Source organism: Thermobia domestica, chromosome 11, assembly GCF_964235325.1.
Source record: "Thermobia domestica chromosome 11, izTheDome1.hap1.1, whole genome shotgun sequence".
NCBI lineage: Eukaryota > Metazoa > Arthropoda > Insecta > Zygentoma > Lepismatidae > Thermobia > Thermobia domestica.
This window is the reverse complement of record NC_137464.1, coordinates 208,395,248-208,419,147: the sequence shown is the minus strand read 5'-3', so window position 1 is coordinate 208,419,147 and position 23,900 is coordinate 208,395,248. Positions and strand designations below refer to the sequence as shown.

At 36.3% G+C, this 23,900-nt stretch overlaps 1 protein-coding gene across 2 annotated transcripts in view; it reads left to right on the top strand.

Annotated features, from left to right (window-relative positions):
• The window catches only part of LOC145664686 (uncharacterized), a 73,491-nt gene that overhangs the window by 26,110 nt on the left and 23,481 nt on the right, over positions 1-23,900 (top strand). For both annotated transcript variants that reach the window (XM_081731543.1, XM_081731542.1), the window contains exon 2: positions 14,007-14,096. In XM_081731543.1, coding sequence (XP_081587669.1) covers positions 14,045-14,096 — 52 coding nt within the window. In that variant the 5' untranslated portion in view covers positions 14,007-14,044. The remainder of the gene's footprint in view (positions 1-14,006; positions 14,097-23,900) is intronic.

The window sequence follows — 23,900 nt, the reverse complement described above, 5'->3', positions numbered from 1 at the left end:
TGAAGTGAACCTTAAAGTATATAGTTTCATTTGGAAATGTAAAGTTTGTGTATATTACTGCTTCATAGAAAAAAATGGCGCCATATAATATTTGCTGTTGCGTGAGTACGTATGGGTTATTTGTCTTCCCGTGGAGTTAAGAAAGCTACAAGAATTGCGTTTCAATTGCCACGGAAAATGGCCCCAAAACAGCGCCGTAACTTAATTTTTTTCTGGGAGATCAAGCATTAATACGCGTATTTGGGCTCCCTACAAAAAGTTTTTCTAATTTTTGCCCTCCCCCCTTTCCATCTTTCTCTTACTCTTTATGGAACCCCGAAACCTGTGGGCCCTCCTGCACGGCATGATCTGCGGGGCCGTTAGTTACTCCCCTGAGCCCGTTCGATACATGACAAATTAATTAATGGGACAATATTGACAAACCTCAAAGCCATATGAATAAATATTATTTCTAGGGACCCTAATAGTAGACATTTTTTACTGAAATGGGCTCACAACTTATTTTTGCTTTACTTACCTTTTGTGCACTGTTTAGTTTATGTAAAGTAGTGAACCTGTTTGATGCTTCATTTATATTTATGTTCGTACCATGCCTTAAAATGGGCCTCCCTCGAACGGCGGAGAGCTTCTCTAGGCAGTCATCTTCCACAGCCCTCCACAAGTTACGGCCCTGCCCAAAATTTAACCTATTGGAGCGCAACAATTCCTTCTTACAAGGACTCGATATGTTAGCCGCTTTAAACTGAGAGAACATTTCGCAAAAGAGAAAAAAGAGTCTTTGACAAGTTATTCTTAAATTGCACAAAAATCGACAGTGCCTAAAATGTTATTCTTTATTACTTTAATTATCCTTTCCATTTATTTGTTTTGCAAATTTGTTATTAAATAATCTGATCACACACTTTTCCAGACAGAATTTTAAGATGTTCATGAGCAAAGAATCAAATCTCTTCTTAAACCTTTGTTGTTAAGACTACAAAGGGCTAGTACTTATTTGGGTTGCCCTTGCCAATTTACTTCATAAAATATGAAATGCAATATACTGTATTTTAGTTGCTAAAAAGAAAAATAGTATCCTATTAGTTATACAAGCTTTCGGCAAACAAAGTATTAGAAACAACCTGGAAAACTAACGTTGATATATAAATACTCAGATCAGATCTTGCCCCCCCCCCCGCACTTTTGAAGTCCAAAACCGCCACTGTCTCCATCACTGAGAAACCAGAGGCGGTATGGCATACCATCGCATACCGTCTCACTTCGACCAGTGAGGATATGTAACATTAAAATACAGTTTTAAGATTTAAAACTTGCATGAACTAGTGTTACCCACAAGACTTATAACTTCTAGTCTGGAGTAGATTTTCTGTTCTTGAAGTTTTATTCAAACCTGAAGCGGCTAAAATTAACCATTGCCGGTTTGAACTTTTATCGCCATAGAACGAAAACAGATAACGAAAAGACGTCTTTTAATAAACAATTCAGCGGCTCAAGACAAGATAACATGACTATCGACAACACTCTAGCAAAACAGAAAGTGTTTCAAACTTACTATTATTACCAGTTTCAATACTTATTTTTTTTTTAGAACAAAAACGGTAAAAGATATCGAGATGAATTTTTTTTCAATTGATTTAGCTTACCCTGAAAAGATTCCATCTTTTACATTAACCCTCTGTTGAAACCGGAAGGAAACATTATTTTTACCTTGCAATTTTGCAACTTTTAAGCACGCCAATGTAATTGTAAGCATTTATAGAAATAGATATTACTATTACATTGCCAGTCCTAAGCCTGGATAAAGTGTGAAGGAAAGCTGACATAACACCTAAGTAGTTTTTTTCTCTCTCAAAATTACTAGTCGTCTTGTAATACTAGTACCAAACTTTTGAAAACCAGACATTTTACTATTGCATATAGAAATACCATAAAATCATGATAAATTAGATGTATTAACATTAGTATTTAGAAAAGTGAAAACATATTACAAGAGAAATACAGCCAAGGTTGTACTTACTAGGTCTTATTAGCCCTAGACGTGAATAAATCTAAGGTGAAATGAGCTGCTACAGTGTCTGCACATTTCGGAACATTTTTCATATAATTATCATCATTGTATGTCATAAATTTTTATATATAGGGTGTCTCAAGTCACCTGACATATGGTATCTTAGGAGGGAAAGAGTCAACCTCTCGCTCGTGAATTAAACTCAATGTACTGGAAAATGCTTCTAAAGCTTTAATATCAACTGAATACGGTATTTTCCGATTCTCCTAGGCTCAGGGCACTCACACAACGCGGAATATGGTGGTGGAAATTACACCTCTGACCATACTGCATCAAAATCGAATCATATTGGCAAACTTCATCTAAGAAAATTATTTTAAAAATAAACATGAAAGTTGAGTACACGCCCCTTTTTATGTGCTAATTCTCTACTGCAACCAATGGGAATTGTCACAATACGATTAAAGTAGAGAATATATACGGTATGTCACGTTTATCAATCGGTACATATGAAAAAATACATTTCGGGGGTGGATGGGTGGAAACGCTTTTATGTGAATAATAAACACTTCTGACCAGAGTATATACACTCGTTTATTAAAAACTAAATTCCAGTGTAACAGTTTCGACAACGTAACGTTGTCTTCATCAGACAGTAACTGACACACTGTTACACTGTAATTTAGTTTCTAATAAACAAGTGTATATACTCTGGTCAGAAGTGTTTATTATTTCTTTAGTGAGTTCCCGAGTCGTGATGGATAGACTTTTATGGGGCCTCAAATTCAGTATGAGGATAAATTATATTAGAATTTGTGCAATCATGCCTAAAAGTAGACTAAATTTATATAGAAGTCGAGGTTTCGGGAAGAAGTCCGGACCCGAAGACCACACCATACGTACGTCCCTCCTTATCAAAATCAAATACTTTATTCACTGGGTAATTGTATGAACATGCTCAGGTGGCTTTTACATCTTTAACTCGGTGGATTGAAACTCAAAATAATAAGCTATTTCTGTAAATTATAGGAATGCATATTCCAACTTTCATTAAAATTAGAGACGACTTCTGAGAGTTATTATATCATAGACGGGCGAACATTCAAATAGATACAATCTACTCGAATATCAATCCATTCGAATGACTGAAGCATTGCTCATTTCAATTGCTTTGATACATGTCCTTGTATTGAAGTTTCTGCAGGACAGTAAATAAATAGTTTTAGAAGACTAAATAAGTTTTCCCGAATCAAATGTCAATTATGCTGCAATATTAGACATAGTTGCAAATCACGAACTTATTTAAACATAATAAAACTTTCCAATGCATTATAGCATGAAGAGTTTGTCGTCCGGAGACTTGTTAGTGTCTATTAGCACTATTATAATTAAGTATTCTGCCTTTTTGCAGGTTCTGGGACTGAGTTTTAAGGCCTGAAATTATTTCTCCCACATTTCTCAATCTTCAGCTTTCTTTTTTAACTTCTCCAATTAGCATAAGTAATTTTTTTTGGGTAATGTGTGGTCATAATCAGGCTCGTATCCAGGAGAGTCTAGGGGGACCGGCCACCCTAAACTTTTATTGCCCCCCTAAAATTTTCATGGTAGGCTTGCAAATGAACTATAATATAGTGATGAACTATAATATGGTTGGATCGGGCCCCTCTAACTTCTACCGCTCCTCCCCCTACATTTTTGGGTTGGCTACCGGCCTGGTCAGAATAGTGGCTTGGTTCAAATAGCTACATACTTAGATTCTAAATCTGACACCAAATAGTCCATCAGGCACCGAGAATCAACAATTTGACTGTCTTACTCATATATATATATATATATATATATATATATATATATATATATATATATATATATATATATATATATATATATATATATATATATATATAATATCGGGTGTTGCAAAATAAGTGTTACAACTCTTGGGAGGTGAATCCTGCCTCTGAGACAAGAAAAAAAGTTCTGTTGAACTTTTTGCTATCGGACATAGTTTCAGATCTACACGGTGCCGAAAGCGTGGGAAAATGACTTTCGGACGCCAATAGTTCGGAAACTATCCAACGTAAAGAGGGCGGGTAAAAAATTCACTGAAGAAATCATACCTGCTCTATTGAATTTTGTATGTTTCACAATCCTACCATGCACGCGCAAGGGATTCCCCAAAGAACGTAGGGAGTCCCGGATAATCTGCTAAATCAAAGTAGGTCTAAATGGATATGAATTGATGGGGTTTCTACCAGGTAACAATAATTCGTTTGTATTAAGTCGATATCTGGAACAAATACAAAATGGCGGACACTTTCATGTTCGTTGTGTGTGGTTGCATAATCGCTAGGTACGCATGCTGGCCAACAGTGCAGTTCTGAGTATTAAGTGTAGCGAATTTGTACTCAGATGCTCTAGAAAGACATCTGGAGTGTCGGTAGAGCACAACAGATGGAGCAGGGTGATTCACATGTGTGGAAACACGTAACAAAAAATGCCTAGAAATGCACTCACTCAGTAAACGTGAATTCAAAGCGTCGGAAATGTAAGGATTAGCGTCAAGAACATGAAAGTCAATTCACCAATAATATTCCCTCAAACCGACGCAATATGATGTGCACAGTTGCATATCAATAAGGATGCAACAACTGAGGCCAAGTTGAAATTGTGCAAAGGGACTCACTAAGAAACTGGGTAAACTAAATAAATGTCTCTAGTTGGATAACATGATCGATATTGAAATGCGGAAAATTTGTATGTTGATATCGATAGTGGAAAAATGTCAACATGTGCCACTACTGCTGGGACACCGTCTCACGTGGGAAAAATAGGAAAATAACTACTCGGGTCTTGAATCTGAGGCCGTGGGCTCCCAATAGGATTGGAAACTGCGACCACGCGAGCGAAACCGAGCTCTCTAGCCCTGAGGCTCGAGGGAGCCTGACTTTTATGTATACATTTCTTTGAAGAGTACCCACTTTGTTTGGCAAGCGCTCTTGTACAGCCTCCCGACATGCTTGTGTGTTACATTTTGTTACTCCTACTGCACAGCTGTAAACAATCAGAGCTTTAAGACGTTTCTTCCTATTTCTCATGTCGTTTTATTTTCCATGTTTATGGTGTTCCAGCTGTAGTGTTACATGTGCCAAATTGGTTCATTTTCATCTTTGTCTTGGCATGTACTGTGTGTAAGATACATATTTCTGGAGGTATTTTGATATCGAGTACGTCATATGTCCCAGAAGACGTGAGACATGATACAAGTTTGTTATTTTCACGCTTTATCACAATTTGAACCATGGATTAAGATATTTCTTTTTATATGTGTCGACTGTGGGACAATGTCCCAAACAAAGTGGGACATTGATACAATCTTGTTCTAGTTACGTTCTTCCAAAAAGTGCACCAGATGTAATAGCAGAATGTACAACGTTATCTTCCTAGTTTTCGCATGTGAGACGGTGTCCCAGCAGCAGTGGGACATGTTGACATTTGTCCATTAGCTACATGTCGATATCAACACACACATTGGTCACATTTCAATATCGATCATGCGATTCCACTAGACATTCATTTAGTTTACCCAGTTTCTTAGTGAGTCCCTTTGCACAATTTCAACTTGGTCTCAGTTGTTGTATCCTTATTGGTATGCAACCGTGCACATCATATTGCGTCGGTTTGAGGGAATATTATTGGTGAATTGGTTTTCATGTTCTTGACGCTAATTCTTACATTTCCGACGCTTTGAACTCACATTTACTGAGTATGAGTGCATTTCTGGGCATTTTTCGTTACGTGTTCCTTACATGTGAATCACCCTGCTTCATCTGCTGTGCTCTACCGACACTCCAGATATCTTTCTAGAGCATCTGAGTACAAATTCGATACACTTAATACTCAGAACTTCACTGTTGGCCAGCATGCGTACCTGGCGATTATGCAACCACACACAACGAACATGAAAGTGTCCGCCATTTTGTATTTGTTCCAGATATCGACTTAATACAAACGAATTATTGTTACCTGGTAGAAACCCCATCAATTCATATCCATTTAGACCTACTTTGATTTAGCAGATTATCCGGGACTCCCTACGTTCTTTGGGGAATCCCTTGCGCGCGCATGGTAGGATTGTGAAACATACAAAATTCAATAGAGCAGGTATGATTTCTTCAGTGAATTTTTTACCCGCCCTCTTTACGTTGGATAGTTTCCGAACTATTGACGTCCGAAAGTCATTTTCCCACGCTTTCGGCACCGTGCAGATCTGAAACTATGTCCGATAGCCGAAAGTTCAAGAGAACTTTTTTTCTTGTCTCAGTAGCAGGATTCACCTCCCAAGAGTTGTAACACTTATTTTGCAACACCCGATATATATATATATATATATATATATATATATATATATATATATATATAATAATTACCAGTTACAAGATGAGAATACAGCATTTGAAAATTTCCATGAAATTGTATATCGATATTTCTTGGAAAGAAATTTGTCATCATGCACCATTATTAAAAGCTAACTTTTTGCTTTTAATTACTGAGATTCATATAACTGTCCCTCCACTCTTATAGTTTATATCTAACATAAGGAAATTTTTGTCATTTTATTCTACAAGTGATACATACTTGAAATTTAATACAATTTTTAATTTTTAGGCTCTGCATGTAGAGTATCGGAACGACAAACACTGGTTTAAAGGGAAAACAAAGATAATGTTAGGAGTAGTACAGTGAAGACTGTATTCTGCTTGCTTAGAGAATTTGAATTTTCAGGCGATTGTGATTTTTTTATTTAATCATAATTCATATGCGTTCAAACAGGGAAGAAACAGCTCCCAACTTGCAAATATCGAGTCTATTTGGGAATAAAATTTTATCGTAATACATAAGGTTGCAATGCTGATGTGAAGAAAGAGAAAGCTCATTTAGCCACGAACTACTAGTTCTGAAATGTGAAGTGCGATAGTGACTCGTTGAGGGGAAACCTGACTAATTATTTTCAGGTGTACTGGAAGATTATAGAGATTATAAGGTCACACATATATAGCATTTATCCTTAAATTTGAACCACCGCCCGCTGGAAGCACTTTCTTCTCGCTCGCTATATAGAGGATGGAGCGGGCGATGATTTGAACATTTCCTGTTTTGGTAATGTTGGCAATAGTGATGTTATGTTGTCCTGAGACGCTGAATCGTTTAAGACATGTTCTGGCTATCTGTATCCGTTCTATGGCGATAGTGATGAGCAAATGCAAGACCAAGACCAAGACCGGGGTGGTCTTGGTCTTGGTCTTGCACATCCAGTCTTGGTCTTGGTCTTGCACACCCGGTCTTGGTCTTGGTCTTGCACACCCGGTCTTGGTCTTGGTCTTGCACACCCGGTCTTGGTCTTGGTCTTGCACACCCGGTCTTGGTCTTGGTCTTGCACACCCGGTCTTGGTCTTGGTCTTGCATGCAAGAGTCTTGCAAGTCTTGCATTTAAGAAATCTCAAGCTTTTCACAGGTAAATTTTACTATGGATATAAGGAATAATAAACTCTACAATGCACCCGTAGTAACGGAAATACAAAGTATGTTTGTAAATGTAATATAATTTAACGTCGTGTAAGTATGATGATAGTGTACAACATAGCTGATGACCTTTATTATTTTTTTTTTAAATGTGTGCCCACGCTTCACTACTTATAAGATATGCCTAAATCACAACGTTTCGTAATCTGTTGATATTTTTTAGCAGATCCAACACTCCACTGGTTCCCAAACTGGGGAAGTTACCCCTGAGGTGCATGAAAGAAAATCAGAAGGCACAGATTATTGAAATACCATGAATTGCAAATTAATTTTTACACTCTAAAGTCGTCAGATTTTTCTTTTCAACCACGATTAGCTAATCCTTGTATTAAACAAACTTCCAATTAAATATTGAAACTTTGTTTTACTGACTCTAATATGTACTCTATGGAGCAGAAACATTCACATTACGCAAAAGCGATGAAAAAATTGCAGACTTTCGAAACATGGGCATGGAGAAAAAAGGGGAGAATTAGCTGTGTTGAACGAAAACGAATGAGAAGGTGTTAGAAATATTAGCAGTAGGAGCAAAAAAGAATTTTTGATATTAAGAGGAGGAAGAGGAACTGGTTAGGATATTGGCTTAGGAGGAACTGTATTATGAGGGACGTGCTAGAGAGTATTGTGGAAGGAAAGAGAGGGAGGGAGCGAAGCAGACTAGTGGATGGAAAGTATTAAAACAGAAAATTGCTACGTCAAGACGAAGGGACTACCTGAGGACCACCGAACGTCGAACCTTGTCTGTTGACGCAAATAACCTGCCAATAATAGCAGAATAGCTATTATGATGATGAAGATATGTTTAGCAGTATTGACCAAAAAAAGAGGGAAAGAAAATTAAAATAATAATTATTATAATCAAACCTCTTAATATTTTAGAATAATTTGAGTGAAAACTGAAAACGACTCAACTGTATAGGTCTTTTGTGTAAACTCACTTTATATAAATATTGTTGACATGTATTAGAAATACAAAATAACGGCATCAAACTCCAAGTTATTTGAAGTCTTGTGAATATGAATTACTAGCATTAAGTACCCACTTCGTTGGGTTAAACTAAAATAATAATATATTTCGTTAGTCAATCACTTTTTTACTATTAGTAAAGCGCTCTCCAATATCAGTCATTTTCGATTATTTTTGTTTCTCTCTCCTCTTCCTCTCCAAGTTGCGGGGCTGAATTTGGATTTAAACGGCATCACAAGTGTCACTGTTCGTGTCAGAGACCCCGAAAACTATGGATTCGGCACTAATATTTGGTCATTTTTTATCATTATTATGTGTCCCTTTCTCCCAAGTTACGAGGCTGAATTTGGTCGTAAACGGTATAGGAAGTCTCAGTATTTAGCTCAGCGACCTCGAAAACCATGGATTAGGCACTAATATTCATCATTTTCGATCATTTTTATATATCTCCCTTCCCTCCAACAAGCTACGGGGCTGAATTTTGATTTAGACAGCATCGGAAGTGTCACTGTTTATCTCAGCGACCCCCAAAACTATAGATTCCATTTTAATATCAGTCATTTTTAAATATCTTTCCCCTTCTCCACCCCTAGGTTCCACCATCAAAGTGAAACACTCTAAAAAAAAAAAAACTTGCCGGGAAAGAACCTCATACATGTTAAAAATTTGAGATTGGTTCAAGAGTTATTGAGTCACAAACTTAGTCACTTTTATTTTTACTCATATTGATTTTTGTACATCATCTTCTCCCCTACATTGCTCCGTCAAAGTGAACTGACATATAACATTCCAGGCTTGAACCTCATCTATGTTAAAAATTTCATCGAGATTGCTCGTTTGGTTCAAGTTATTAAGTTTTATTTATTATTTTATAATTCACCCTCCTCCCCTCCCCTAAGTTTTACCGTCAAAGTGAAATGATGAAAACACTCCCAGGCCCAAACTACATCTTATGTTGAAAATTTGATCGAGATCGGTCGGGTAGTCAAGAGATTAGGAGTCACAAAAATAGTCACTTTCAATTTTATAATATAGATTTATTGTTCTAATATAATGTTATATTGCTCAATCCTCGATGTGCCGTATACCTAAGGAGGCTAAAAGTTATATTGATAAACAATTATTCAACGTATAAGCATCCGCCCATGAAATCAAACTTGCGGTCACATGTACTAAGTTTTTGTCAATGTCATGAAAATGTTATTTCGATATTAATTTTATGAGCACACATTAAAAATTTCCAACGGATGCTTGAGTCTCGGAGCCAAGGCCATACCCATGTAGTCGACACCTATGGTGTACGGTATTACCAATGTTCAATACTACATTTCTCTTCAGTTTTGAAAAAAAAAACACTAATATGTTTTGAAACGAAACGAAATATCTAATTTAACGTCCCACGATTATGCATCGAGGCTAAGGGAGACGGTAATGATGAGAAATTAATGAAATGGTGGATTGAAGAAAGTAGGAGGAAACATCAAAACCCCGAAAAAACCCACGTACACGGTATTTGTCACCCAAAAAGTTCCCATGGCGCAAGCTAGAATCCAACCAGGGACCTGTATAACCACACGTGACTGCTCTACCACCAAGCCGGTACTTGTGCAAGACTCTTGCGCAAGAGTCTTGGTCTTGGTCTTGCAGGTATGGTCTTGGTCTTGGTCTTTACACCTTGGTCTTGGTCTTGCATCGGGATTCCTGGTCTTGGTCTTGGTCTTGCATGCAAGACTCTTGCAAAAACTGCAAGACCAAGAGTCTTGCGCTCATCACTATATGGCGATAAAAGTTCGAAACGTCAATTGCTAATTTTAACCATTTCTGGTTTGAATAAAACTTCAATGCAGAGGATGAAAAGTATTCTTGAGATGCTTCATCGAATGCAAAGAACCGCTTTCTGAAATCTTTTACCCTTTTTTGTTTTGCGGAAATCAATATTGTAACCGGAAGTACTAGTAAATGTGAATCACTTCCGGCATTGATAGAATGTGGATAGTAGTGGTATGTTGCCTTGAGACGCTGAAATCTTGTCAGAAAACCGCTTCTCGCTATCTGTTACTGTTTTCGTTCTACAGAGATAAGCATTGAAACCGGTATTAAAACCGGAAGTAATAGTAAATTAGAACAGCAGCTGGTTTTGGTAGTGGTTTAGTCATGGTATGTTGTCCATAGACACTCAATCGTTTGTAAAAAAAAAAATAGATTCTCGCTATCTGTTACCGTTTTGTTTTATGCCAATAAAAGTTGAAACTGGAAATAACTCATTTGAACAACTTCCGGTTTCAGTAGAAGGTTAACAGAGGAAATGGAATCTTTTTCGGAAGCTGAAATAATTACAAGGAGACGCATTTTTAAAGCATTTACCGTTTATGCTCTACGGAAATAATTATTGAAACCAGAAGTAAAGTAAATTTGAATCACTTAAGCTTTCGGTAGAACATTTTGGATAATAGTGACATGTTGTCTACAGACGCTGATTCGTTTGCGAAAAACTGCTTTTTGCTATATTTTACCGTTTTTATTCTATGGCGACAAATGTTGAAACCGAAAATTGATAATTTCAACTAGTTTCGGTTTGAGTAGAGGGTTATCAAATATAATGGAACCTATTTTAGGGACGCTGAATTAATATCAAGCAACCTTCACGGAAGTCAGTTTTGAAATCAGAAGTAATACTAAATTTGAAGTGCTTCCGGTTTCGGTAGAGTATTCTGAATAATTTTGAATGTGTCTTAATACGCTGAATCGTTTGTTTCCTTTAAAAAAAAAACTATTACCATTTCTGTTCCATGGCGATATATGTTGTTATTGAAAATGGCAAATTTGAACCACTTCCGGTTTGAATAGAGATTTTAAGAGGAGATAAAACCTATTCCTTGGTCACTGAAACGACTGGAAACACTGCTTCCGGATATATTTTACCGTTTTTGCTCTGATATCTGTTGACAAGCGGACAGAAGGACAAAGCAGTTCTACAAGACTTCAGTTACTTATGCACAGCATAGTCTAAATGTTTATGAAACCAAAGATAGGTGTATAAACATTACAAACAATAACACACTAAAAAGACTTCTGTGTATACTTCAAAACATCAGCTGTGATATTATGCTAGACTCGAAACCAATTGTGATATGCCCGCTTTCTCTTTAGATAGTGTAATAGATCTGTGGACGTGTAAAAACAATATAAATTTTAACACACAAACTTTCCAATTTTCATCGGGATAATAATGCGTAAGTCATTTCTCACACAGCAGCTGCTACACTAAGAGTATCGAAGACTCGACTTTACAGTGTTTACGCCCAGAAAGCTGATACCTCCGGCACTAACAGTGAGTAAGGCTTGACTTTGTGGTAGACAAGCATGATGTTCCTTTATGATGCATTTTATTGTTTTCCTTTTCTTTGCATTAATTCTTATTTCTTAGAATTTAACATGAATGGAATTTCTGCCTATCTATGTTTCTCTAAATGATGCTAATCCATTCCAATAAAATAGAAGCAGTTCAGAGACGTTTTCTACGTTATTTGTATTTCCGGAAATACCACATCTCAGCTACAAGGCATAGAATATCATACCAGCATGTGCTAAATGAATTTGATTATACTAAATTATCTAATAGACAAAAACTAAATGAACAAATATTTTTATACAAACTGATTAAAGGTATATACGATAACAGTTCGTTTCCGGGACTATTAAAATTTAACACAAAAATGGCTAATACTCGACAGAGATGCTTATTATATGATACACCTAGAACGGAGCATTATTATTATATGATACACCATTAATCCGAATGTGCAAAACATATAATATTATATCAGAAATTGCCGTATTTAGATTTTATGTCATTTCGAACCTATTGTGAATTGTTGCGACAAAATGTTTTATGAATTCCTAAAAGTGTATTCACATGTTTATGTATAAGCGTATTAATTTCATGTATTTCTGCTACTGTAGCTATTTCTGTTTTAAATAGTTTGTTACAAAATTAATTGTATATATTTATCTATATTCTTATTACTTTTTTATTCTTTTTTTCTTTTAAATCTATTACAATAGTAAACTTGTAAAATATATTGTACAGGTCTTCTGTAATTGGAGAATGTATTCTCTGTTGAAGACAATAAATAAATAAATAAATAAATCTTTCTTCTTCCAAATGGAGAAATAGCCTGGCATGTCATATTTTGGGTCATGTCTGTACTGTCATGTTGGTTGTCCACCTATTAGGCGCTCAATGAAAAAAAAAAATCTGATACAATTGTCCTAGAAGAAAGAACTACCATTTCTTATAACTTCAATCTCCAGTTAATTCTATTAGTCACTCTACTTCACTTTTCAATATGCTAGGTAATTTTATTCATCATCCATCTCTTCGTCTGGTTCAATCTCAATATCTTTGGGGATGTTCTTCTGATCATACAAATCTTTTATGTATTCCTCCCAAATTCTAAGGATTCTGACATATATCAGTGCTTTATACAGTCTCCTATATGTCGGGGTAAAAGGAGGAATGTAATGCTCTAGAGGAGGCCATATTCATCTATATACAACACCTATATCTTTAAAAAATTGGAGGAGAATTCTAGAAGTTTAGGGGAGATATTTTCTCCCCTAACATGTCTGCATAAAACTGCATGATGCTTAGCGCAATGCTTTGTCCGTATAATGAATGAAAATCAGAAAAAAAAGCCATGGCAGCAATAAGTCAATTATCGAACATCAAATGCAGAGAAAATTCAATATAGGCTGCGATACATACTGTGTGGATTAGCATACACATATTTGGGCCAAACACAATTCGACTCGATACGTATAGATCTGATTTGGCGCGACTCAACGCCAGTGATTTCGCACTGATGAAATGTGCTGACTCGAGTCAACCCGTGCTGGGGTTCAAGCCAAAACGGCCTAAGATTCGAGGTTTTTCTGTGCGTTACTGGACGCTATTTTGGACTAAAGGCAGCAAGTTTTCAGTGAAGAACAACGAACACCGCCAAGTTCAAATAAATAGTCAACCTGCTTTTATCAAAGGACACCACAGTTATAGTAGATGTTTGTAGAAGCAGTAATATCAAAAGTGCATTCACAAGCATGAAACTACTAATGTGAGCCTACCCACTATTTCTTTCGGCATGGCATGGCGTTTTACGCCCCTTTGGCAGTAGCGCCAAGGGCATATGCCCTTCTTGTCCCACCCTAGATGCTATTCTGGTTTCATCCCTGTTCCTCTTTGAGACAGTTGCGGTGGACTTAGCATAATTTGGAGTTGTGAAAATGGTTTATTATTTAGCTTAATTGCTCCAAATACATAGATTGATGTACTCGGATATAGGCTATTATACAGACAAATAAAATAAATATAAAAATATTGAAATTTATCATATTTTGATGCAAAAGAAAACTAATTTTGATTCTTACCCTGTTCTCTTTTCCTTCTAGATTCATTTTAACGTTTCTAGCGGTGAAGTCAGAGCAACATGGAAGACATTCATACATGGGTTGTCTCTTTGGTCATTTTTATAATTTATGGTAAGTGCTAGATATCAATTACAGTTTTAATTATAATCACTAAGTTCAGTGCGTCTGATGCATTACTGCATTTCTTTTTGTACTGAAGTCACTGCTGTTGTATTTATCCTGTGTTGAGTTCTAGGAAGGAAGATATGAATGGTTTTCTGGATTATTTTATAGCGTTGCCAGAATATACGAACATTGAAAGTAAAACACTTGATTTTAAAAATGAAAATAGAAACGCCAGAAAAATTGTCACAAACTAATTCGGTCCGAAACTATAAACAACATAGTTTTCAATTTCGATTTCAATTCAACACTTGTGTAGAGTATTGAAATCCTGTAGACAAGATAAACCCTTCATTGTAGACGTATTAATCATAATAACTTTTAAATATGCTTGCATGTTTAAAGTTCTTTTCTTCATATAGGACAATTAACAGCTTGCGCATCAGTAACGTCTATGCAGATGTCATAAAATACTCCACTGCAAAATACCAGTGACATCCATGCGGATGTCATGAAAACGTATCCCTTATTAAGCGTTGTATTAATTGTGGAGATGATGAATCTTTTTAGTGGCTACAAGATAAAAGTTAGCTCTACTATTTCACCTTAGGTGACAGCACTTACTGATAGAAAATAAAATAAATATGTTTCAGTAGATGGCAGGCCTAAGGGAACATTCAATTATAACACAATGTTTGTTTTGACGATAAACGATTAGCAACTTCGAAATCACTGTTGCCACACTTGGTACAATTGTACCAAATTCAGCCCTCTTTAACATTCATCGTCCCATTGGTACCACGCTGGCATTTTCAGCCCCTTTTGTGAAAAAGTTGGTACAATTCTATCCAATTCAGCACTATATTCGTCACATTTTCAAAAGTCTCAGTAACTTTTCCCCACATCTCACGTTACTCATACTGTGTTCTGGACTCTAGGGAAAAAATGCTGTTGAACATTCATTCTGTGACGTTGCACTGCATAACGCTACGAACTTTGTGTGGAAAATTCGTAATTGAAACTATACCGGGAAACAAATGACACAAGATGGGTACATTCGCGCAGCGCATGAAGGAGATGAGAAAGAAGCAATGTGATGGAACTTTTAGCTTGAAATCTTTTTGTGTGTGTGTGTGTGTTGAATATTCTGAAGACCAGCGTGTGCTCAAGTAAATCTATATTTTATGTGTCGTTGCAAAGATTCTAGACCAAAACGATAATAGCACGAAAAAAATACATTGACTTAGTTGCCGACTTACCGGACTAAGTTGTTTACTAGTGACGCCATATTGACGAACATAAAGATATCCGAACATTTCTTTTGTATAGATCTATCTCGACGCGTTGATTTTGACTCCTGGAAGATGGAAGGGGGAGTATTCTAGAGCTTTACCTCTTTTAGTTTCGTGTTATAGAGCCATGTATTACACTGGTATAAAATTATGAATTCAGCCCTTTTTGTTTCAATTTGGTACTATTTTTCAGCCCACTTCTGAGCTAGGACTGTGGCAACACTGTTCGAAATCGTATTTCCAGATCGAAAATGAAAACTTGTATTTTATGTCCAGTCAGTGTTGCTAATCTGAAGCAGCAAAATATCCTTTCAAAACATCAAAAGTTCCCTTTCTCAGTTCAAATGTTTCACAATGCAAATAATTGTTGTTGTTTTTTTTTTTTTTTTATCACTAATGTGAATGCTCTCATCACGTGTGCACAATAACTATGTCCTATATAACGGTCTAGACACTCTTTCAACGGTAAATGAAAACCTGGTATTAAAACACACACACAGGAAAATAACACCTAGAGCGCAAGGGGTTGAGTTAACGAACACATGGAAGGTTTAATGTTGAGTGTTACAAAATAATTTTACGTATTCAACGCAAAAATGACTTGAAGTGTATTCACGACTGCTCACACACAAATTTGATTAGATTCAACTTACTCTTTTTGTTTACTTAGAAAAAATATATATGCTAATGCAAGAAATCCACATTAAAGCAATGCGTTTCAACATTACCATATGTTTGACGTCACTTATAAACAACAAAATTATTTCTCAAAATTACTGCCTGTACATCCTCAAACGCGTACGTAATTCCTTTTAATTCTGCTAAGCGAGAATACCATTTCATTAAAGTCCATTAACACTTATGGCGTTGTCTTCAAAAAATATTTTTTTAAAAATATTATTAAATCGCTAGTTGAAGAATTCGTAATAATGTTAAATTAATCTTTATTTTTTAAAGTAATAAATAGTAAGGTTCACTTGCTAGCGTCTCCTTTAGGGATGGGTTAAACTTTTTTTTAATATATAAAAACCGGATATCAGTTTCTAGAAAACCAACATTTCACTTTTCTCCGAAACCGGTTCGCTTTTCGTTAGTTTTCCTTAAAAAAGTTTTTCACAAAAACTAATTTCCTTTTTCTCCGAAAGAGTTTTAGAATTTCACTAAAACAAGTCTGATTTTCATCGAAGCCGATATATATCTATTCCAGTCTCAAAAGTCACCGAATATATACCCATATATTGAAATTGACAGAAAAGGTACGTTGATGAAGTCTTACAAACATTGGACATTTGTATTAGAGCTATCCACAAAATCCATGTTTTTACAATGTGAACCACGCTGGCAACACTGCTGCTGTCAAGTGTCACTAACAGATTGGTTTGACCTGTAGCTAGCACACTGAGGCATTTTTAACGAAAAAGGAGAAAGTTGATTATTTTTTATATATATATATATATATATATATATATATATATATATATATATATATATATATATATATATATATATATATATATATATATATATATATATATATATATATATATATATATATATATATCTGATAACGTACGTACATCTTGCAACCCGGAAATCTAGAGATTAGTTTTTCATTTGTGCTTAGAATAGTTGTTATCCAGTTAGCTGTTCGTTGTTCGATACGTGATGGTGTCCACTTGTACTGAAGTGCTTTGTTTTTTAAAATGAAATTCTCTACGCAGGAATGAGTGTATATTGTGGAACAATACTTCCAAACAGTGTCTTATTTTGGTGCAAGAGAAGCTTTTAGTGTAAAGTTCCCAAACACGCCTTTGCCACAGAAGTCAACCATTTTTTCCTTAGTTCAAAGGTTTGGCGAAACTGGATCAGTAGTAGACAGGTTACGTTCAGGACGCCCTTCTGTTTCGGTGGTTGACGTTATGCAGTGTGTTGAACAAAGAATCGTGGCATCACCAAAAAAGGAAGCTCGCCTCAGAATGTGATTTACGCAAGTCAACTGCTCACAGGGCTGTACGGAAATTGAAATTTTATCCATACAGAGTTCATATTGTGCATGAATTGAAAGAGATTTTCAATCACGATCGCGTTACTGTCGTTGGTTCCAATCATTAATCAGAAGTGGTGTCAATGTTCTGATATCTTTTTTTTTCTTCTTCTTTCTTCGACGAAGATTGGTTTCAATTAGACGACTATGTAAACAGCCAGAATTCGAGGTTCTGTGCCGCAGAAAACCCACACCAGTTGTATCGACAACCCTTCCACTTTCTTGAAATCGGAGTGTGGTGTGCAATATCGAGGCGTCGTAGGTCGGACCGTTATTCTTTGAGACAACAGTGGATAGTGCTGTGTACGGGGATCTCATAATGCAATTCGTTGCTCTCCTGGAAGAAGTTGAACGTGATGTTTGGCTGCAACAAGATGGAGCAATTTGCCACTCATCCAACGATTCATTTCGTATGCTGCGCGAATTTTTTGACGGTCGTCTGATTTCCAAATATTTAGGGCCCAGTCGCTCTCCAGATTTGACGTCTGCTGACTATTTCCTGTGGAGTTAGGGAGCCGCGGTGGCTCAGTGGTAGAGCGTTCACCTCTGGTGCGTGGGGTCACGGGTTCGATCCCAGCCCCCGCCAAGTGAACTTTGTGGTGGACAAACACCGTGTGCGTGGGTTTTCTCGGGGTTCTCCCGTTTCCTCCCACTTTCTTCATTCCGCCATTTCATTCATTAATCATCATCATCGTCTCCTTTAGCCTAACCGGTATAACTGTAGGACGTAAAATTGAAAGATTTAATTTCCTTTTTCCTGTGGAGTTACTTAAAGGGGAAGTAACCAAAATAAACCAAGGACCTTGGAGGATCTGTAAAGAAATATTACACAGGTAATTGTGAATATCGGTGCTGTAACCTCTGAAAGGTGTCCGAAAATATGCTAAAAAGTACAAACTTATGTATCCAAGAAAATGGACATTTTGAGCACTTACTTTGAACATTTTATGTGATTTGTAATCATTTGTCAATTTCAGTGTTGCAAGGTGTATGTACGTTATCAGATTTTTCCTTTAATGAAAAAGGAGAAAGTTGTTGATTTTTTAAAAGTACCTTACCTTAGTGTGCTAGCTGGAGGTCAAATCCATCTGTCAGTGACACTTGACAGCAGTAGTGTTGCCAGCGTGGTTCATATTATTGTAACAACATGGATTTTGTGAATAGCTGAATAATACACATGTGCAAGGTTTGTAAGACTTCAAGGTACTTTTTCTGTCAAATTGTTCGTTAGTATTGAGAAATATTGAAAAATTTACGGGTATGGCTTTCGTAATTCAGTATAATCGATTTGAAAAAAAAAAATCCGACTTTGGCAACATTTTTAACGCTTATTATTAAATCATGCATGGCAAGAAACACGTTTGTATCTGAAATTTTTCTCAATATATAGGGCATTCTGTTGCAAAATCGTTCCTTCTCATTCCATTTAGTTTTATAGTTATAAGTCAAACATCGGGTTCGGTGACTTTTAGGACACCAAAGTTATCGAAGAAGCAAAAGAACTATTTTATAGAACTGCAAACTAGGTTTTCGAAAATTAAACCGGTTTTAAAATCGAAGCCCGTTTCTGATAGAAAGCCGAATAGATTTGAAAGAAACTGAAACCGGTTTGAAAATTGGATTTTTGTGTTTGAAGAACCTTATTTCGGTTTAAAAAAAAACAACGAAATAACGGCTTTTGTGACCAGCAGAGGTGCAACCACGCAGACTGTCCGCCAGATTCGGACCACCACCTAAAAATTTCGTAGCTCGACATACATTTATACACTTTCTTAATGAAACTATATAATGTTTAGCAGATAAATTATTGGTGATCTTACACTTCATCTGTACTTTTTCTTATGAAAACAATAGTTACGTATTTTTTATTGAGAATATGGATGACAATACTTAAAAATTACTTATTGTCTTTGCGGAACTAGAATAACATTGACTTAATACTACATAGATATAGTCTTGTAGTATTGGACACTCTCCTCCAAATTTGGGCTCTTCCCAGCATAAATTTCTGGCTGAGCGCCTGGTGACTACCACTAATCTCCTTTAATAAGTAACGGATCATTGCGCTCAGATAATGAGGGATTAGGGGAAAGACAATGTTATGTCATATTTTCTAACTTTTGAGTAAACTGGAAAATAAAATTCAAAATTTTCATGCAATTCAATGCAATGACTCATACCAAACAAGCTTCCCCTCCATCTGCAACACATTTCCGAAATAAAACTACCTACATATTGTTCTGCGGTCCGATCCCAAGTTATATCACCTTATAACTCAATTCCACCTCCATTTCCCAAGTGGCGCTTACCATTGTCTTCTCCAGAGCAGAGATGGAATGGTTCAATAGGTCGTGGGTGAAGTGGGTCAAGATTTGTGAGTGGGTCGTGAATCACAAGATGTGACCCAAGTGCGACCCACCACCGACCCACAGTGGGGCGAAAACTCAAAAAGCTGGCCAAAATATAACTAAATTCAGATTGAATGAAATTTAGTATTAAGGGGTTATTGAGGTTGCTGATTACGATTCTGCAACTAACGTAGAAAAGAAACAAAATGGCGGATCCAAAATGGCGGAATAAAATTTGCAAAAGTCGAAAAAGTCGTAGAAATGTTCTCAAAAGTGGCGATAAAGGGGTTATTGAGGTTGCTGATTACGATTCTGCAACTAAATTTGAAAAAAAAAACAAAATGGCGGAATAACAAGAATATCAACGTACTTCATAATTTTCACAATGTATCTTTAACAACATTCACTTTTTTCACATATTTTGATGAACAATTACTTGTTACTTACGTTCTTATTTATTAGAAATGTATTATTACTTAAATGACACAAATTATTGGTATTTGATTCGGTTATAACTGCAACGGCTTGTCACTGTAACATTAATGAGCAATAATTAACATCAACACGCTTCGTAATTGGCACGTTTTGGCAGCTACTTTTTTGTCGACAGCATTAATTAATTTTCAGACTACCATTCTACAAAATATGAACCTGGTGCACGAGGGTGCACATAATGTTTTCAACGCTTTAAGTTAATAAAATATATAAACAATGTGAAAATTTTGCCTGACTTGCGATTCAAATTATAAATTATTACATCATTATTATTAATTTTTCACTTCATACACTTATTCTACTTACCAGTACGATATAGGAAAACTTTTCAGATTTAAAAACTATGAACGCGTTCGAAAGTTACAACCGTTTAAACGGACGCGTCACAATTCTTCTATCGTTCTCTACGCATTTGATCTGCTGAAGGGTCTATTTAAGAGTGGCTCAGGTAGTCGCAATAAAGTAAAAACCCTATTCTATTTATGGATTTGGGCCCTTCTAACATCACTCTAGCCAACTACATAAAAAATTCCTATATTTCTAACTTTCGTTTTTACTTTTGGCCAGCTTTTTGCGTTTTCGCCCCACTGTGCGACCGTGGTCCACTCTGACCCACCGTGACCTACTCTAATCTCCTACGACCCATCGACCACTCTGCTCAGTGCTTTGTAGACAGAATGTTCTGAACACTGGTGAATTGTCTACGTCTTACTTTAAGGGCCTCTATGTTTCTTCCCTTTTCATTTGTTTCTGTTTACTTACCTGAGATGAGTATATCTAAGCGAAAAAGAATAATCTTGAGGCATTTTTGAATATTGATATTTGTAATTGTAATAGTAGCAATAGGACTTACTACTTGGCTTTTGAGACAAGTCTAATTTTTCATTTTTTTATTTTTTATTTATTTATTTATTTTTTTATTTTTTTATTCATTCCTTTACACTGGCCTACTTTACCTTCATTTGATACTTCCAAATTTCATCCTATTTTCTTCTTAAAAGTATCTGTACTTCAAGAAGGAAATAATTTTAGGGGATAGTTAAATTGAAATTGATCGTAATATAATCCATGACAAACACTTTACCACTTTATATCATAAAGTTCAAATCTACCTGTCTTGTAACAAAGCGGTGCTTGAGTGAGTGACCGTAGAAATTCAAACTCTGATTAATAATAATTTCAGTGCATTGTTTTATTACAAGGGTAAACTCCTTAGTCTGAGGAGAGGTGAGCGTGGATCATGGATAAGAGATGATGAAGATGGGTTCTGGTGTGATGGGTCAGTGAGTCACGGTGAGTGGTGGGACATGGTGGGTCAGAGTGGGTCAAAGTGGGTGGTGAGCCGGTGCGCCCGAGCCTCTCATGTAAGGATGTCGAATGTTCAAGATGTTTCAACCATGTGCTCTAAATGATAAAGTGAATCTGATAAGTTTTCAATTTTGTTATCTCTTTGTAACAAACAGTCCATCCGTAGCATAGTTTGGTGATCAGACACATCCGTTAATAACGCTCTGCTCCAACCATATTGTTCCCTGCCATAGTATAGTAGTTGATGGAATCCGAACAGCATAATGCGTTCAAACTTTTTAAATGCTCTCCCATCTGGAATCGAACCCGTCACCACGTGCACCAAAAAGGCACACTCTAGACACTAGACCAGCGGAGAGGGCTGTCATAATACAAGTATCATAGAAACAGTGTTTTCGTATGGTATGTCATTATTACGGTGTCGTTCTTTTTGAACGATTTATTGAAACATACCCATTAACATTCAAAATATTCCAAAAGCAATTGGACATCTGTTCTATTTCTTAAAAAAAAAGAAAAAGACATGCCTCTTTCTATATAGCGGATCAAAATCGAATCTTCTCACAATGGTTCTTATCTCAAAAATTATCTGCAGACAGGACTAACGAGGACGGTACGTGACGTTTGGGCGCCGCCGTTTGGGCGCGGACGTTTGGGCCCCGCCGTTTGGGCACTGGACGTTTGGGCGCGAGTTAAAAAGTCGTTATGTTAGGCGCTGAGTACTAAGTTCGAATCAAGATATCACAAGGTGTCTACTGTAGTGGAAGTCCTTGAATTATACTGGATTTTGTTTTACATACTAGAAATACTGGAATTTCAAAATTATAAAAACTGAATTAACAATTAAATTTTGTAAATTTAAGTTTCAACGAAAGTTAAGTGTGCTTTTTATTTGATAACTTTTCAAGTCAAATGTAAGTCGACCAGACTACATATGATTGACTGCATTACATACATAGTGAGCCTATTCCATTAAAAAACTTAAAGCAGGCCTTCTGCTGTAGTTACGCAATAAGTGTGAATGTCAAACACATTTCTAGTGGCTAAATGACCAATATATGTACACTTAACTATTATTTTTCACTTTGAAATCGTTGTTTTTTTTTTCTTTCTTTCGCCACTTTCTTTAATGCAGATTAAATGCATACAATGGGACGAAAAAAATGTGTGTTAAGTTTTGATTTTTATATTGGAATGTTAATAAAAAAGTGATACCAGAAATACGGCATACTACAGTTCCTAAACTCAATGTGTTAGACATCCTGTATGCAAAATATGTCTTAGACACCATGTATGCAAAATATCTTTCCCTCAACTCGATTAGGATATAGGATTTTTAGATTTCTGGGCTCTCGGCATCTAAGGCCATTTAGCCCGTCACGTTTGAGGGAGCACACTATCCGGGGAAAGGGAAGGAAGAAAGGATTGGGGAAGGAAGGAAGCGGCCTGGACCTATAAATTAGGTACCACCCCGGCATTTGCCTGGTGTGAATGAAGAAAACCCAGGAAAACCTCATTCAGGGTGGCTGGCCTGAAAGAGCGTGTTACACTTTTTCGACCGAGTGCCCCCACTGGGAATCGAACCCGGGACCGATCGCACCGAAGGCGAGAGTGTTAGCGACTACGCTGCAATCTTTTATTGGTAGTTCTTTATTGGACTTAAGGAAGAGAAGAGTTTGGCAAACGTAATACGAAAGAAAACAAATTTTAATATTCATAAATATGTAATTATTAACTTTCTTTAAAAAAATACAAAAATTAAATCAATATGTTTTAATTAACATTAAGAAAATTAACAGTTCGTCTGATTCCTTTATTTCCTAGCTTTCTTATATAATACAAAAATTAGATCAGAAGTACAAGAATCGTGAACAAGCGAAAAATCAATCCATGACGAGGTTAGGCAACAAATGCCACAAACGCATTAAACTATTTAATTTAGATGAATAAATAAGATAGAGATAGAAAATATACAGATAAATGAGGTGAGATAAAGATAGAAGTGTAGGAAATGTATATATCTTGATTGGCGCTTAGTTTTCAGTGCCTAGCTTAGTTTATATGTCGTAAATTGTGATTTTTACTATGTACCTCGCGCCCAAACGTCTGGCGCCTAAACGGCTTTGCGCCCAAACGGCAGCGCCAAAACGTCCGCGCCCAAATGGCGGCGCCCAAACGTCCTGTCCCGAACGAGGAAGGGTAATTTTATTACTTACACATTTGCGAACCATTGGAATGTATAATTTTCTGTATATCCTGTATTTAAGTTGTACACAATATCGTTATTGAAGATTTGTTTCCTGTGCTTCTCTGCAGGGCCAATAGC